Source organism: Lathyrus oleraceus, chromosome 5, assembly GCF_024323335.1.
Source record: "Lathyrus oleraceus cultivar Zhongwan6 chromosome 5, CAAS_Psat_ZW6_1.0, whole genome shotgun sequence".
Lineage (NCBI taxonomy): Eukaryota > Viridiplantae > Streptophyta > Magnoliopsida > Fabales > Fabaceae > Lathyrus > Lathyrus oleraceus.
This window is the reverse complement of record NC_066583.1, coordinates 148,809,666-148,827,525: the sequence shown is the minus strand read 5'-3', so window position 1 is coordinate 148,827,525 and position 17,860 is coordinate 148,809,666. Positions and strand designations below refer to the sequence as shown.

The following is a 17,860-nucleotide window of genomic DNA, read 5'->3' as shown; positions in this document are numbered from 1 at the left end:
AATAGTATTTGACGATTCAAAAGTTATAAAAAAAAGGATTTATAGCCGGATGGAATGAAAGACTATAAATCTTCTCTTCTCTTTTGGCAATGACCACATGTGAAAGATATAGGTCTTGGTTTGATATAATGTTTGACTATTTGTATAATGATATTTGTTTTAGCTAAAAGCGATGCTTGTTTTAGTTAAAAGACCAAACATAAAACTCAAAACCAAAGCTGCATATAATTTCCATATATTATGTAATGAAGTGCAACATTTAAATTCAAAGCTTATATATCATATACATCGAATAACATCATAAAATTGAATCTGCAAAACTAATCTATCTTCTTCTCAGACAATTGTGGTCTGTTGAAAGACACGGATTTCTTATCCTCTGCTGTCTTAGCATAAACCTCACCTCTCTCTTGGAAATACCTCTCAAAAGCTCTTGGAAGGAACCTTGGTACCAAGAAACCACATAGATTGATTGAGAAATAAGCCAGGTTTGCCACTGCCAGTCCCTTCCCAAACCAACACCATGCTGTGTCCTGCAATATCCAACAATAAACACACAAACAATAAACCAAAATAAAACCAGTAACAAAAAGTAGTGAAGAAATGACCTGAATGCGAGCATTGGCAGGCAAAGTCTTGTTGAGCCAAACATCACTGATCCAATCAATATCAACAAAGATTCTTCTAGTAGTATAAATCATAGGAACCAAAGCTCTAACAGGAGGTGAAAACAAAGACAAACCACTAATAACATTCTCAGTCAATATCTGAAAAGAAAGCAGAAAAAGATGCGGTGTCGCAGAACGCACTGCATGTTCATCACCTCTTGCAAATCCACCAAGAACATAAGCAAGTGGCAGAAACAACCCAATGGTTGTTCCAACAATAACATACATTCTAAACATGGTACTTCCTTTGAAAATCTCTTGTTGTGAATGTGAATCTTTAAAAGAGGCAGAAGAAGTTGGAAATGCGAAACGTGCAAGTGCTAAGATGTATGCAGAAGCAAGAGCTGGAAAAACTAGATCAAGAAGTGGAACAAGACCACTTGCGGATAAAACTAACACAAACGCAACAAGTTGAAGCTCTATTACACGTAATGAACCCATCATTCCACCTGCAGAAGGTACTTGGGTTTTCTGTTTTGCATTTGCATTTGCATCTGTGGTTGCACCTGGTCGTGCTGTTTGTTCTTGAGGAGCCGTTGCTAGAGATACACCAGACATTTTTTCACTGATATCAAAGGTTAATTGATTAATTAAAACGAAGAGAAAAAGAAGAGAAGATGAAATAAAAGAGAGAAGAGTGCTTACAAGTGAAAATGGAATGGGAATTGTTGGTTAAGAAAACAAGGCGTTGGAGAAGGAGGGTTTGTGATGATCCTAAATTTGCTGCACAAAAATAAGATAAAAACATTGCCGAACGTTGTAACGTGTAATGTAGCATGTAAAACACTTGTTTCACTTAGATTACTATGATATGCACGTGTTACGTTCTAGTTTCAGATGATTTTTGTTTGATAGCAACATGTAATTATCTTTGTGAGAAACATTTGATCCCGCGAGTTCTGATATTGCCGACTCAACCTGACACTATAACATGAACATCACTCTTAAAACTAAACATACAATTCATGATCATGTTCTATATTTAATATTTTAACATGGATCCAAAGACACAAATTAGTCTTTCTCTTCTCTTGTTTTTATTTAATTATTTATTACGTACTATAGAATAAAATATAAATAAGATATAACATGTCTTGTAGATTATGTTTAGATGGATGATTTGAGAATCTTTTACGAAAATATTATTTTCAAGAAAATTTTCAAAATAATTCTGTTTTAAAAAAAATTCAAAGTACCCCATTTTAGAAGGAGGCGACAATCCAATTAATGGCTCCTCTTAAAAATTAAATGGAAGCGTAAATTGGATTAGTTAGGGTACATGGTGCAACCAATCCAATTGACGCTCATGTGTATCAGTTGAGAGGAGACGCCAATTGGATTGACACCTCAGTGTAAAATGCAATTTCTTTATTAAACAGTCTACGTGATACATAATTTCGAAATAGGACCAATTGATATTAATAAAAATCCCCGTTGACACAAAAATGCCTAATGGTGATGACTAGGATCACCTAACCGACCTCCGGTCCCACATCCCCTAGCTACCCTAACCCGTGGTCCTAACCCGCGTTGATGATTCACCACTGATGTTTGAGCATCTGATATAGTCATACAAATCGGCATAGTCTTCAGTATGCATCGAAGGTGTACCGCCATAGCTTAGTTCATGACCCATGCCAGAGTAGTTGAGTTGTGTTTGACTTATTGGTGGGCGACCAGGACGGTTGAAGGGAGACATGGGTGTGAATGATGTGTCGAGGAAATGTTGAAAAGATTGTTGGGGTGTTTGGTAGAGATAAGGTTGTTGGAGGTTTTGGTTTTGTGAGGTTTGGGTTTCTTGGCTATGGTAGGAGGAGGGGCGGTTGGTGTTTAATGATCGTTGAGTGTTCTGGCTAAGGCGGTTTTGGTGGGGTGATGTGTTGGATGCGAAGCGATGTTGGGTCTCTGGTTGATGATCAATTTGTTGGTGGTGGTATGGGGTATGCTCTTGGTATTGGGGTTGGGTGTATGGCATGTTTTGGTTGTATGTTTGTGTGTTGGTGGAACGGAAAGTTTGACGGACAGGGGGTTGTGTGTATCCGGTCTGACAATGTTGTTAGGGGTTAGATGTTGAGGTGTACGGTGTGTAAGTTTGTTGGTGTGGGTCGTACAGGTACATCCTCGACGATGAACTGAAAACCAACCGATCTGTACCAAGCCATATAAGTACGACTTGGTTTTTCTTCATTTGGCATGACTGCGTCAGTTAAGACATGGTCATGGCGGTGCTTCCATTTGCGACACTCAGATCTTGTGAAGCTTTGCCATGGATTGAAGTTCCATTGGTCGTTAACTTTGCGTTGATGTCATTCTCCTAGGCTTGCTGGGGGATCTGGGATGTTTTGGGGCATACCGAACTGCAACTTCACACGGTCACTGTTGTGCATCTCCGCAGTTGTAAATCTTATTATCAGTGTGCATGCAGTCTATACGGCCGCATCTTTAGCGTTGACCTCATGGTCATGATCCAAATTTAGGTATGGACGCGCCAAATGAACTAAAATGTGAGAGTAACTTGGATTATAAACCTCGTAGAAGAAATTAACAAATTATAACGAAATAATGAGGTTATTATCCTTACCTCTGTCGGTCGAAGGTGATCCAACAGATTGCCATACTGAGTAATACAGTGTCTATGACATCTGTTATAACTTATACCACGTGCCGACCATCTGAACCAAAAAGGTAAAAATATTAGTTAGAGATAATAGTCGTTAAAGAAGTAAGTAAATATATAGCAATTTAAACAATTTACTTTTGTGCATACGGGAATGTGAAAAGGTTGTTCTTGACGGGTGCTAGAGACGGTAGTCTTGACCAACCCCATGCTTGGAGCAAAACAACACATCCAGAAAAGATAGATGTGTCTTTGTGTGAGTTTTTGCATAAAGAGCTATTGAGATAGGTCAGACAAGCGAATTCCTAACTGTAACTTCTTATTCTATCTACATGTCTTAGTAAAGGTAAATACATAATATGCATACTATAACCACTACCTTCGGGAAATAAAAAAGAACCAATTAAAAGCATAATGTAACACCTAATTTTTATTATTCGAGCATCTTCTATAGAATGCTCATCTAAGTGTAAACTGTTATAGTATGACTTAAGGTGTGAAAGGAGTATACCTTGACCTCTTGAGTTATCATCTAACAAATCAGTCTCCAAGAGGTCCATGCAAATTGAATTTGCATAGTTGGTTTTATCATTTACAGTCTTACCTTCAATGGGCAGTACCAAAAGCATGTAGACATCTTCTAACATCACGGTACACTCACCGGTTGGGAACCAGAATGTGTGTGTCTCGGGATGGCATCTTTCGCATAAAGCAAGAATGAGTTTATTATCCATCGACCAAGACATAATTTTGCTTATATGTCCAAAACCGGCGAGTTCAACATAAGGTTGAATCATCGGCCCATGTGGACATATTCATGGACCCAAGTACGGAACCTTGAAACATCCTATAAAAGAAGGAACAAAAAACTTTCCTAAGTTGATATGTTATTAAAAGGTACTTGTAGGTGTTTACTTGGTTGCATTATATGGTAAAACACTAGCTGGATTCTAATGTCTTGACTGATGTCATGACATGGTGTGTATGTGCGACTGCATTGTAGGTTAGAATATCTAACTGTACTCTAATGTCTTGACTGATGTCATGACACACTTGAGTAGTTACTGCAGGATTAGCTAATACAGGATTTATTGAATGTCAAACTGGAGTCTGTGACATTCATCCCTGTCAGCAGCTACTGAGGAATAGAACAGTTGGTGTTCTGTTAGAGCTCAGTATTCATTTGCAGTCTGGTTATCAAGGAAGAACCAGACCTGGCATAAGGCCTACTGTATGAATGTCAAATTGGATGTTATGACATTCATCATGGACAGTATATACTGAATAATAGACAGAGTGGGGTTCTGCTACACTTCAGTATGTTTCTTAGTTTGTTCTCCAAGAGGATAACAGAACTGACTTAAGGCTAAATGTGTAAATGTCAAATTGGATGCGTTGACATGTATTAATGTAAGTTGTTACTATAGAATGGACAGTTTGGTCCTGTACAGTTCAGCAAACTTGTACAGTCTGTTTTCAGGAAAAACAGACTTAGCATATGGTCCTTGATGTCAAGCTGAATGTTGTAACATTCATTCCTGACAGCATATGCTAGATTGTAGGTTGTTTAGTTTTTCTGTTTCAGCATTTTTCTCAGGCTAAAATCCAGGCAACCAACAACCAAGCTACAATTAAGGAACCTAACAACTAGCCTATTTGTTAGCACACTAATATGTGGAAATTAGTTAGAATCCTATGTGGCATTATTTGTGGAGGTCTTGAGATATTTTAGGAACTAAATATGGAGATATTTTAGGAACTAAATATGGAGATATTTTAGGAACTAAATATGGAGATATTTTAGGAACTAAAAGATTGAAGACCTTGTTTGTAGCAGAAAGTTTCTGCTGATGTTGTAACAGCAAAGGAGAAGTTTGCTGCGATTTCTGAAGGCCCAAATCCACTTGGGTGATTAGGTTATAAATAGCATATTGTAACCTAGTTTTTGTAAGCCTCTTAGAATGAAAATTTAGGGGTGTGCGTGAGGTAAACCTCCCAATCTGTGGGAAGGTTACCATATGTTTCTCAGTGGTAAAAGCTGAGAGTTTTGTAACTCAAAGCCTGTAGGCAAGAGTGATTTTGTTCTTGAATGAAGCTGTGAAGCAAGTTCAAGGTGTGTTAACATTACATTGTATTTGTAGTGATAGGAATGGAAACTGGAGGTTTCTATCTAGGAGTTCCTAGGTATAGATTGCATTGGGTGGGGATTAAGTGAGGAGTTGTAAACGGGTGAGTTTAACTCTGAATTGATACTACTAATAGTGGATCTTCTTCCTGGCTTGGTAGCCCCCAGATGTAGGTCATGTTGGACTGAACTAGGTTAACAATTTCCTGTGTTTGTTTTCCTTCTGCATGTGTTTTTATTACTATCATAACTCAGTAGGTATTCCAGTCAGCTTATCAAGATGATAACAGACCTGGCATATAGCCTTCTGTTTGAATGTCAATCAGAATGTTGTAACATTCATCATGGACAGTAGATACTGAATGATAAGCAGGTTAATTTCAGTTCAGTATTTATTTAAGTCTGTTCTTTTCAAGGATAACAGACCTGGCTGAAGGATCAATCTGAAACTGTCAAACTGGATGTTTTGACACTTGATACTGAAGGTTGATACTGAAGTAGAGACTAGTTAGTCTTTTACAGTACTGCAAACTTAGCACAGTACAGTTCCAAGAACATAACAGAATCAACATATGTTCTGGATGTCGGACTGAATGTTGTGACATTCATTCCCAACAGCAGGAGCTAAAGTGTAGGATGATTGGTTTTTCTGGGTCAGTATTTTTCTCAGGCTATTCTTCAGGGATTCAACAGCTTAGAGAAAAACCAGGAAACCAACTACTAACCTACAATTAATGAACCTAACAAGTAGCCTAGTTGTTAGCAATCTAATAAGTGAAAATTAGATTAACGTGTTCAACCTTTAATTCAGGAAATACAAGTAAAATACAAACACACTAGAACAATGTAACAGCTGATCAACAGTAAGACATCAGACTGATAACTGTGGAAGAAAACAACAGAAGTGAGTGTTAGGATTGATTTCTGTTGAATCTGTATTCCTGATGCACAGCACCAGGTGTTCATACATTCTAGGGTGACATAGAATGAGATGTCGTGACATCTGTGAACGTGTGCATATCAGTACAGTGATTAATAACTATCTTGCTGTATTAGTTACAATGTTAGATCAGATGTCATGACTTGGAGTAGAACATCTGAATTCTGACTACACCAGAATTTCAAATGGTATCAGAGCAGGCATCCTGTTCTGCTTCTGGATGAGATCCATGGGTGATACTTTCTAGTATCTTGCAAGAAGTTATGTTGGAACCAGTGGAAGGTTCTGTAATTTCCCTGAATGGTCCCTTGAAGTAGGTGGATGGACTGTTCATGACAGGAATAATGTGTACCTGTATCTGGAGGTTGGCAATTGGCCTGTGTGTGGGACAGTTGTGCCAGTATTGAATCACATTCAAACTTGGTATGGTCTTTGAGGCTGATCTGGTGAAAAGTGTGCTCCTAGGTTGAGTTGTATTATGATTTCCGCTGCATAATACCTGGCAAAACTCAAACTCTGATGTAGTTTCCCCTCATGTGGATGAAAGGCTGCTGTGTTCAAGAGTTCATCAAAACCTCTGAAGATGTCAAAGCTACTTGAGTCCCCTCAAGTCCACTCATCATGATGTCCTCACGTCAGGATGGTAAGAATCACCTGATCACTGATTCTTTTACACTCTTGGGTAGTGTATATGAAGACCTTGAAGTCTTTCAAGGAGGGTGTGTTCCAAGGAGGTGGAACCAATGTTCTATGTGATGTTAGAACATATTGTTCAACAAGTATGCAGCTGCTGGTTGAAGAACAGATGTTTTTAGGTGTCAAACAAAGGGATACTCTTGTTTGGAACCTACTCCTGACCGGGAAGAGGAGACACCTGTGTGGGCTAAGTTGACAAGGGTAGGGTCAACTGTGTGTATGCTCAAGAAGGTCACATGTAGAGGTCTGGTCTCTAGAAGTGGAGTTGGGTGAGATGTGACATTGAGCAATTTCCTGCTGCTTGTCCTACTCCTGTAGATTGATCAGGGATGGATGGATGTTCTCTGGAGTACTATGGAGTATTGGAAGACAAGTCCTCTGGATGTTAGCAGTCAACAATGGGGTAACCTGACTGCTGCTTCAACTCAGAGGATTGGGACCATGAATCTTGTTATTCAAGCACCACGATCAGAAGTGGCAGTTCTTTCAAGGAGTGAGAATATGAAGATTCATGGGTTGGTTGATGAAGTATGCTCTGGCAATGCATATCTGCTATTGACTGGTGTTCCTCTAGTACTTATGGTCAGCTAAAGTCTGATTGGTGTGGTAGGAGTATGCGTAGGTAGGGACGGAGTATGTCTGTACAATGCATGGATAGTGGTGTGAAGTTTCCATGATTGTTAATTTGAGGGGGAGTTTTGGTTAACCTCCTCACATTTGGTCAGCCTAGGATCTGGTTGGCTGTTGACCCGTGTCACATGGGTTCTGGTAGTTGTGTGACACAATTTGCAAGGAAGAATTCATCTCTCTCATTCCTAAGGGTGAATTTAATCTGGGAAGACTATCAAAATTGTCTAGGTGCTTGCAAGCAGAAGATGTTGACACAAGAAGAGTACTTTCAAAGTAGTCGTATGGTGGAAGTATCTGAAAGGATAATTGGGAAAGGATTTAAGATCAATGTCTACTTGTGCCAAGTACAAGTGTTTAATTGATTATCCTTGGAGCTCAAGATAACTGATGTTATTAAAGATGTTGGAACATCACTTCTTCAAGACCCTGTGCAGAATCACAGGAAGGAGAGTACATTGGCTTATGATCTATCTCTTTGGTGGCAGCAAAAGCATATGATCTCTGAAAAGGTTTCCTGGCAAGAAACATGTTCAGCCTTGGTATGTACAAGAAGAAGAAGACATCATAGTCTTGATGGTGGTTACTTGGATCAGTTTATTTCTGATCTAGGTAAGGAAGTGCATTAGCTTATGCACACTGTGGAGTCAAGATCAAGTGGTAGCAGTCTTGACATCATGGTAACAGCCTTGCCTTAGGATATGGATTCCTTGGTAGAGCTGAAGGGTTAGTTTCTAACTGGTCCTTCTGAAGACTCATACATCAGAGTGTCTGATGTCTTTGGAGAAGAAGCAGGGATTCATCAAGGTGTGAGCTTGGATGACTTAACTGCAAACCTGCAGGATGGAGGTTGTTTACTCAAACTTGGTTCCACAATCAAGTCTATGAGAACATTGAACTCAGTTCTGTGAAGGGAGGAAGTTCTTTCAAGTGGCAGAAGAAGGAGCTGAATTCAACAGCTAGATGTCAAAACACAATGTTGTGACATTTGGTTCAACATCAGATTCTTAGTTGGTGAGGTGGCACATCAACTTGAGATAGAAAGGTCTACAGGGTTGTAGATTGGATACTTCAAAAAGCTTGAAGTTCTAGTCTCACTTGGAAGGTCAGAATATCTTTGGGAGAAGTCTGATAAACTTGGGGAGGTCAAAAAGCAGCTTTTGACATTTTCATATGAGGATTCATGAAGGAGGTAATCAACCAGTGGCAATTGGGTTACCTCAGAAGTGAGTTCGAAGAATCAAGATAATCAACATATGGCAGCTGATTATTCTTGAGGAAAGTCTGAGACAAATTACTCTTGAGTAGAAAAGTAGTAAGTTGAAGACTAAAGGAGGTGTTTTCTATTCATCCCTTGGAGCTTGTGGTAGGAGTTCTGAGCCATCTATGGAAGATTATCTCTTGTAATGGGACGAAAATGTATATGTCCCAATGTATGTCTGGGTTCCTCTTGATCAAGTCGGTGACTCAGTGATATCTGAAGACTATCAGATGGTGTGCCTTGTCCTGTTATGAAGGATGTCCCAGCTGATGTTAGAACATCTTGTGAAGTGGTCTTCTGTTCTGGTTAGAAGAGAGATTGACACAGAGTGTGAATGTGTTCAGCTAAGAGGGTTGAACAGAGGGTGTGCTCTTGAAGACATGAAGATGCGTCTTATGTTTTCCATTCATCAAGTGGTTTGGATTCTCTTTGAATCAGGAAGTATGTGAAGGTCCAACCTTGGGATGTTGGATATGATCATGTATGATCTCCCAGTTTTAAGAGGAGAGTGGGTTGTTCATGACAGGGGGAGAAGAAGTACCCTTGTGCATTGTACATTTGTGTGTCTTACTAGTTGCATCCATAACTAGTAATTCTGATTGTTGCAAAGATTTAGGGGGAGGAGAAGTACCCTTGTGCACGTGTGTATTACTAGTAGCCATAACTAGTAATCGTTTTTGCTTCTGTTGCTGATTAAACTACTATTATGTGGTTTAAACTGCTGATAGAACAAAAAGGACAGAGTATTCACAAGATGTCATATGTGATGTCTTAACATAAGATATCTTATGTGCCTGCTGGAGTTCAAGAAAGTGTTCATTAAAGCAAAAGTGGGTCAAGATGTCAGACTCAAAGTCATGGAATCTGATATGGGTGTACCTACAGTAAAGCAAAAGTGGGTGATTACTTGATCAAAGTTGTGAAGCAAGATCAAGGGGGTGCTAACTTGGTTGAAACTGTGAAGTAAAACCAAGTTTGTAAGTCTGTCAGTTGTTTTCTGTTTATGTTGTTGTCTTTGGCAACATTTTTGACAAAAAGGGGAGTAACAGGTGATACCCCAGACAACAGATTGTTCTGTTAAAACAGACGTTCATGACAGATTCGAAGATTCCCTCCCCTGCAGCTGATGTGTGTTGAAGTTTTGTAATTAACTTCTGCTCCTCTGTATGTGTGCTGCCACTCTGAGTGTATTAGCTAGGTTTATTTCCTGCTAGTTGTGTGATTCCGCTGCTATGAACTCTGTTATGGGGATCAAAGTGTTTTAGCCAAAAATTTGCCAAAGGGGGAGTTTGTAGGTGTTTAATTGGCTGCATTATATGGTAAAACACTAGCTGGATTCTAATGTCTTGACTGATGTCATGACATGGTGTGTATGTGTGACTGCATTGTAGGTTAGAATATCTAACTGTACTCTAATGTCTTGACTGATGTCATGACACACTTGAGTAGTTACTGCAGGATTAGCTAATACAGGATTTATTGAATGTCAAACTGGAGTCTGTGACATTCATCCCTGTCAGCAGCTACTGAGGAATAGAACAGTTGGTGTTCTGTTAGAGCTCAGTATTCATTTGCAGTCTGGTTATCAAGGAAGAACCAGACCTGGCATAAGGCCTACTGTATGAATGTCAAATTGGATGTTATGACATTCATCATGGACAGTATATACTGAATAATAGACAGAGTGGGGTTCTGCTACACTTCAGTATGTTTCTTAGTTTGTTCTCCAAGAGGATAACAGAACTGACTTAAGGCTAAATGTGTAAATGTCAAATTGGATGTGTTGACATGTATTAATGTAAGCTGTTACTATAGAATGGACAGTTTGGTCCTGTACAGTTCAGCAAACTTGTACAGTCTGTTTTCAGGAAAAACAGACTTAGCATATGGTCCTTGATGTCAAGCTGAATGTTGTAACATTCATTCCTGACAGCATATGCTAGATTGTAGGTTGTTTAGTTTTTCTGTTTCAGCATTTTTCTCAGGCTAAAATCCAGGAAACCAACAACCAAGCTACAATTAAGGAACCTAACAAATAGCCTATTTGTTAGCACACTAATATGTGGAAATTAGTTAGAATCCTATGTGGCATTATTTGTGGAGGTCTTGAGATATTTTAGGAACTAAATATGGAGATATTTTAGGAACTAAATATGGAGATATTTTAGGAACTAAAAGATTGAAGACCTTGTTTGTAGCAGAAAGTTTCTGCTGATGTTGTAACAGCAAAGGAGAAGTTTGCTGCGATTTTTGAAGGCCCAAATCCACTTGGGTGATTAGGTTATAAATAGCATATTGTAACCTAGTTTTTGTAAGCCTCTTAGAATGAAAATTTAGGGGTGTATGTGAGGTAAACCTCCCAATCTGTGGGAAGGTTACCATATGTTTCTCAGTGGTAAAAGCTGAGAGTTTTGTAACTCAAAGCCTGTAGGCAAGAGTGATTTTGTTCTTGAATGAAGCTGTGAAGCAAGTTCAAGGTGTGTTAACATTACATTGTATTTGTAGTGATAGGAATGGAAACTGGAGGTTTCTATCTAGGAGTTCCTAGGTATAGATTGCATTGGGTGGGGATTAAGTGAGGAGTTGTAAACGGGTGAGTTTAACTCTGAATTGATACTACTAATAGTGGATCTTCTTCCTGGCTTGGTAGCCCCCAGATGTAGGTCATGTTGGACTGAACTAGGTTAACAATTTCCTGTGTTTGTTTTCCTTCTGCATGTGTTTTTATTACTATCATAACTCAGTAGGTATTCCAGTCAGCTTATCAAGATGATAACAGACCTGGCATATAGCCTTCTGTTTGAATGTCAATCAGAATGTTGTAACATTCATCATGGACAGTAGATACTGAATGATAAGCAGGTTAATTTCAGTTCAGTATTTATTTAAGTCTGTTCTTTTCAAGGATAACAGACCTGGCTGAAGGATCAATCTGAAACTGTCAAACTGGATGTTTTGACACTTGATACTGAAGGTTGATACTGAAGTAGAGACTAGTTAGTCTTTTACAGTACTGCAAACTTAGCACAGTACAGTTCCAAGAACATAACAGAATCAACATATGTTCTGGATGTCGGACTGAATGTTGTGACATTCATTCCCAACAGCAGGAGCTAAAGTGTAGGATGATTGGTTTTTCTGGGTCAGTATTTTTCTCAGGCTATTCTTCAGGGATTCAACAGCTTAGAGAAAAACCAGGAAACCAACTACTAACCTACAATTAATGAACCTAACAAGTAGCCTAGTTGTTAGCAATCTAATAAGTGAAAATTAGATTAACGTGTTCAACCTTTAATTCAGGAAATACAAGTAAAATACAAACACACTAGAACAATGTAACAGCTGATCAACAGTAAGACATCAGACTGATAACTGTGGAAGAAAACAACAGAAGTGAGTGTTAGGATTGATTTCTGTTGAATCTGTATTCCTGATGCACAGCACCAGGTGTTCATACATTCTAGGGTGACATAGAATGAGATGTCGTGACATCTGTGAACGTGTGCATATCAGTACAGTGATTAATAACTATCTTGTTGTATTAGTTACAATGTTAGATCAGATGTCATGACTTGGAGTAGAACATCTGAATTCTGACTACACCAGAATTTCAAATGGTATCAGAGCAGGCATCCTGTTCTGCTTCTGGATGAGATCCATGGGTGATACTTTCTAGTATCTTGCAAGAAGTTATGTTGGAACCAGTGGAAGGTTCTGTAATTTCCCTGAATGGTCCCTTGAAGTAGGTGGATGGACTGTTCATGACAGGAATAATGTGTACCTGTATCTGGAGGTTGGCAATTGGCCTGTGTGTGGGACAGTTGTGCCAGTATTGAATCACATTCAAACTTGGTATGGTCTTTGAGGCTGATCTGGTGAAAAGTGTGCTCCTAGGTTGAGTTGTATTATGATTTCCGCTGCATAATACCTGGCAAAACTCAAACTCTGATGTAGTTTCCCCTCATGTGGATGAAAGGCTGCTGTGTTCAAGAGTTCATCAAAACCTCTGAAGATGTCAAAGCTACTTGAGTCCCCTCAAGTCCACTCATCATGATGTCCTCACGTCAGGATGGTAAGAATCACCTGATCACTGATTCTTTTACACTCTTGGGTAGTGTATATGAAGACCTTGAAGTCTTTCAAGGAGGGTGTGTTCCAAGGAGGTGGAACCAATGTTCTATGTGATGTTAGAACATATTGTTCAACAAGTATGCAGCTGCTGGTTGAAGAACAGATGTTTTTAGGTGTCAAACAAAGGGATACTCTTGTTTGGAACCTACTCCTGACCGGGAAGAGGAGACACCTGTGTGGGCTAAGTTGACAAGGGTAGGGTCAACTGTGTGTATGCTCAAGAAGGTCACATGTAGAGGTCTGGTCTCTAGAAGTGGAGTTGGGTGAGATGTGACATTGAGCAATTTCCTGCTGCTTGTCCTACTCCTGTAGATTGATCAGGGATGGATGGATGTTCTCTGGAGTACTATGGAGTATTGGAAGACAAGTCCTCTGGATGTTAGCAGTCAACAATGGGGTAACCTGACTGCTGCTTCAACTCAGAGGATTGGGACCATGAATCTTGTTATTCAAGCACCACGATCAGAAGTGGCAGTTCTTTCAAGGAGTGAGAATATGAAGATTCATGGGTTGGTTGATGAAGTATGCTCTGGCAATGCATATCTGCTATTGACTGGTGTTCCTCTAGTACTTATGGTCAGCTAAAGTCTGATTGGTGTGGTAGGAGTATGCGTAGGTAGGGACGGAGTATGTCTGTACAATGCATGGATAGTGGTGTGAAGTTTCCATGATTGTTAATTTGAGGGGGAGTTTTGGTTAACCTCCTCACATTTGGTCAGCCTAGGATCTGGTTGGCTGTTGACCCGTGTCACATGGGTTCTGGTAGTTGTGTGACACAATTTGCAAGGAAGAATTCATCTCTCTCATTCCTAAGGGTGAATTTAATCTGGGAAGACTATCAAAATTGTCTAGGTGCTTGCAAGCAGAAGATGTTGACACAAGAAGAGTACTTTCAAAGTAGTCGTATGGTGGAAGTATCTGAAAGGATAATTGGGAAAGGATTTAAGATCAATGTCTACTTGTGCCAAGTACAAGTGTTTAATTGATTATCCTTGGAGCTCAAGATAACTGATGTTATTAAAGATGTTGGAACATCACTTCTTCAAGACCCTGTGCAGAATCACAGGAAGGAGAGTACATTGGCTTATGATCTATCTCTTTGGTGGCAGCAAAAGCATATGATCTCTGAAAAGGTTTCCTGGCAAGAAACATGTTCAGCCTTGGTATGTACAAGAAGAAGAAGACATCATAGTCTTGATGGTGGTTACTTGGATCAGTTTATTTCTGATCTAGGTAAGGAAGTGCATTAGCTTATGCACACTGTGGAGTCAAGATCAAGTGGTAGCAGTCTTGACATCATGGTAACAGCCTTGCCTTAGGATATGGATTCCTTGGTAGAGCTGAAGGGTTAGTTTCTAACTGGTCCTTCTGAAGACTCATACATCAGAGTGTCTGATGTCTTTGGAGAAGAAGCAGGGATTCATCAAGGTGTGAGCTTGGATGACTTAACTGCAAACCTGCAGGATGGAGGTTGTTTACTCAAACTTGGTTCCACAATCAAGTCTATGAGAACATTGAACTCAGTTCTGTGAAGGGAGGAAGTTCTTTCAAGTGGCAGAAGAAGGAGCTGAATTCAACAGCTAGATGTCAAAACACAATGTTGTGACATTTGGTTCAACATCAGATTCTTAGTTGGTGAGGTGGCACATCAACTTGAGATAGAAAGGTCTACAGGGTTGTAGATTGGATACTTCAAAAAGCTTGAAGTTCTAGTCTCACTTGGAAGGTCAGAATATCTTTGGGAGAAGTCTGATAAACTTGGGGAGGTCAAAAAGCAGCTTTTGACATTTTCATATGAGGATTCATGAAGGAGGTAATCAACCAGTGGCAATTGGGTTACCTCAGAAGTGAGTTCGAAGAATCAAGATAATCAACATATGGCAGCTGATTATTCTTGAGGAAAGTCTGAGACAAATTACTCTTGAGTAGAAAAGTAGTAAGTTGAAGACTAAAGGAGGTGTTTTCTATTCATCCCTTGGAGCTTGTGGTAGGAGTTCTGAGCCATCTATGGAAGATTATCTCTTGTAATGGGACGAAAATGTATATGTCCCAATGTATGTCTGGGTTCCTCTTGATCAAGTCGGTGACTCAGTGATATCTGAAGACTATCAGATGGTGTGCCTTGTCCTGTTATGAAGGATGTCCCAGCTGATGTTAGAACATCTTGTGAAGTGGTCTTCTGTTCTGGTTAGAAGAGAGATTGACACAGAGTGTGAATGTGTTCAGCTAAGAGGGTTGAACAGAGGGTGTGCTCTTGAAGACATGAAGATGCGTCTTATGTTTTCCATTCATCAAGTGGTTTGGATTCTCTTTGAATCAGGAAGTATGTGAAGGTCCAACCTTGGGATGTTGGATATGATCATGTATGATCTCCCAGTTTTAAGAGGAGAGTGGGTTGTTCATGACAGGGGAGAAGAAGTACCCTTGTGCATTGTACATTTGTGTGTCTTACTAGTTGCATCCATAACTAGTAATTCTGATTGTTGCAAAGATTTAGGGGGAGGAGAAGTACCCTTGTGCACGTGTGTATTACTAGTAGCCATAACTAGTAATCGTTTTTGCTTCTGTTGCTGATTAAACTACTATTATGTGGTTTAAACTGCTGATAGAACAAAAAGGACAGAGTATTCACAAGATGTCATATGTGATGTCTTAACATAAGATATCTTATGTGCCTGCTGGAGTTCAAGAAAGTGTTCATTAAAGCAAAAGTGGGTCAAGATGTCAGACTCAAAGTCATGGAATCTGATATGGGTGTACCTACAGTAAAGCAAAAGTGGGTGATTACTTGATCAAAGTTGTGAAGCAAGATCAAGGGGGTGCTAACTTGGTTGAAACTGTGAAGTAAAACCAAGTTTGTAAGTCTGTCAGTTGTTTTCTGTTTATGTTGTTGTCTTTGGCAACATTTTTGACAAAAAGGGGGAGTAACAGGTGATACCCCAGACAACAGATTGTTCTGTTAAAACAGACGTTCATGACAGATTCGAAGATTCCCTCCCCTGCAGCTGATGTGTGTTGAAGTTTTGTAATTAACTTCTGCTCCTCTGTATGTGTGCTGCCACTCTGAGTGTATTAGCTAGGTTTATTTCCTGCTAGTTGTGTGATTCCGCTGCTATGAACTCTGTTATGGGGATCAAAGTGTTTTAGCCAAAAATTTGCCAAAGGGGGAGTTTGTAGGTGTTTAATTGGCTGCATTATATGGTAAAACACTAGCTGGATTCTAATGTCTTGACTGATGTCATGACATGGTGTGTATGTGTGACTGCATTGTAGGTTAGAATATCTAACTGTACTCTAATGTCTTGACTGATGTCATGACACACTTGAGTAGTTACTGCAGGATTAGCTAATACAGGATTTATTGAATGTCAAACTGGAGTCTGTGACATTCATCCCTGTCAGCAGCTACTGAGGAATAGAACAGTTGGTGTTCTGTTAGAGCTCAGTATTCATTTGCAGTCTGGTTATCAAGGAAGAACCAGACCTGGCATAAGGCCTACTGTATGAATGTCAAATTGGATGTTATGACATTCATCATGGACAGTATATACTGAATAATAGACAGAGTGGGGTTCTGCTACACTTCAGTATGTTTCTTAGTTTGTTCTCCAAGAGGATAACAGAACTGACTTAAGGCTAAATGTGTAAATGTCAAATTGGATGTGTTGACATGTATTAATGTAAGCTGTTACTATAGAATGGACAGTTTGGTCCTGTACAGTTCAGCAAACTTGTACAGTCTGTTTTCAGGAAAAACAGACTTAGCATATGGTCCTTGATGTCAAGCTGAATGTTGTAACATTCATTCCTGACAGCATATGCTAGATTGTAGGTTGTTTAGTTTTTCTGTTTCAGCATTTTTCTCAGGCTAAAATCCAGGAAACCAACAACCAAGCTACAATTAAGGAACCTAACAAATAGCCTATTTGTTAGCACACTAATATGTGGAAATTAGTTAGAATCCTATGTGGCATTATTTGTGGAGGTCTTGAGATATTTTAGGAACTAAATATGGAGATATTTTAGGAACTAAATATGGAGATATTTTAGGAACTAAAAGATTGAAGACCTTGTTTGTAGCAGAAAGTTTCTGCTGATGTTGTAACAGCAAAGGAGAAGTTTGCTGCGATTTTTGAAGGCCCAAATCCACTTGGGTGATTAGGTTATAAATAGCATATTGTAACCTAGTTTTTGTAAGCCTCTTAGAATGAAAATTTAGGGGTGTATGTGAGGTAAACCTCCCAATCTGTGGGAAGGTTACCATATGTTTCTCAGTGGTAAAAGCTGAGAGTTTTGTAACTCAAAGCCTGTAGGCAAGAGTGATTTTGTTCTTGAATGAAGCTGTGAAGCAAGTTCAAGGTGTGTTAACATTACATTGTATTTGTAGTGATAGGAATGGAAACTGGAGGTTTCTATCTAGGAGTTCCTAGGTATAGATTGCATTGGGTAGGGATTAAGTGAGGAGTTGTAAACGGGTGAGTTTAACTCTGAATTGATACTACTAATAGTGGATCTTCTTCCTGGCTTGGTAGCCCCCAAATGTAGGTCATGTTGGATTGAACTAGGTTAACAATTTCCTGTGTTTGTTTTCCTTCTGCATGTGTTTTTATTACTGTCATAACTCAGTAGGTATTCCAGTCAGCTTATCAAGATGATAACAGACCTGGCATATAGCCTTCTGTTTGAATGTCAATCAGAATGTTGTAACATTCATCATGGACAGTAGATACTGAATGATAAGCAGGTTAATTTCAGTTCAGTATTTATTTAAGTCTGTTCTTTTCAAGGATAACAG

The 17,860-nt window shown here is 39.3% G+C and overlaps 1 protein-coding gene across 2 annotated transcripts; it reads right to left on the bottom strand.

Moving 5' to 3' along the window:
• Positions 1 to 200: 200 nt before the first annotated feature.
• On the bottom strand, positions 201 to 1,474 carry LOC127079104 (uncharacterized). 2 transcript variants are annotated; one of them, XM_051019522.1, is made up of 3 exons: positions 1,314 to 1,474; positions 609 to 1,233; positions 201 to 533 (listed from the first exon to the last, which is right to left on the bottom strand). In XM_051019522.1, exons 2-3 carry the CDS (start codon positions 1,224 to 1,226, stop codon positions 321 to 323), a joined length of 831 nt encoding a protein of 276 aa, XP_050875479.1. In that variant the 5' UTR covers positions 1,227 to 1,233; positions 1,314 to 1,474; the 3' UTR covers positions 201 to 320. The 2 variants fall into 2 exon arrangements, with proteins under 2 accessions (XP_050875479.1, XP_050875480.1); XM_051019523.1 differs by lacking the exon at positions 1,314 to 1,474 and having other exon boundaries at positions 609 to 1,307.
• Positions 1,475 to 17,860: the final 16,386 nt, after the last annotated feature.

Coding starts and splice junctions, on each gene's coding strand:
- LOC127079104 (XM_051019522.1), bottom strand. CDS start 1,226: ATGTCTGGTGTATCTCTAGCAACGGCTCCTCAAGAACAAACAGCACGA. Junction 534..608: donor CTGCCAATGCTCGCATTCAG/GTCATTTCTTCA, acceptor TGGATATTGCAG/GACACAGCATGGTGTTGGTT.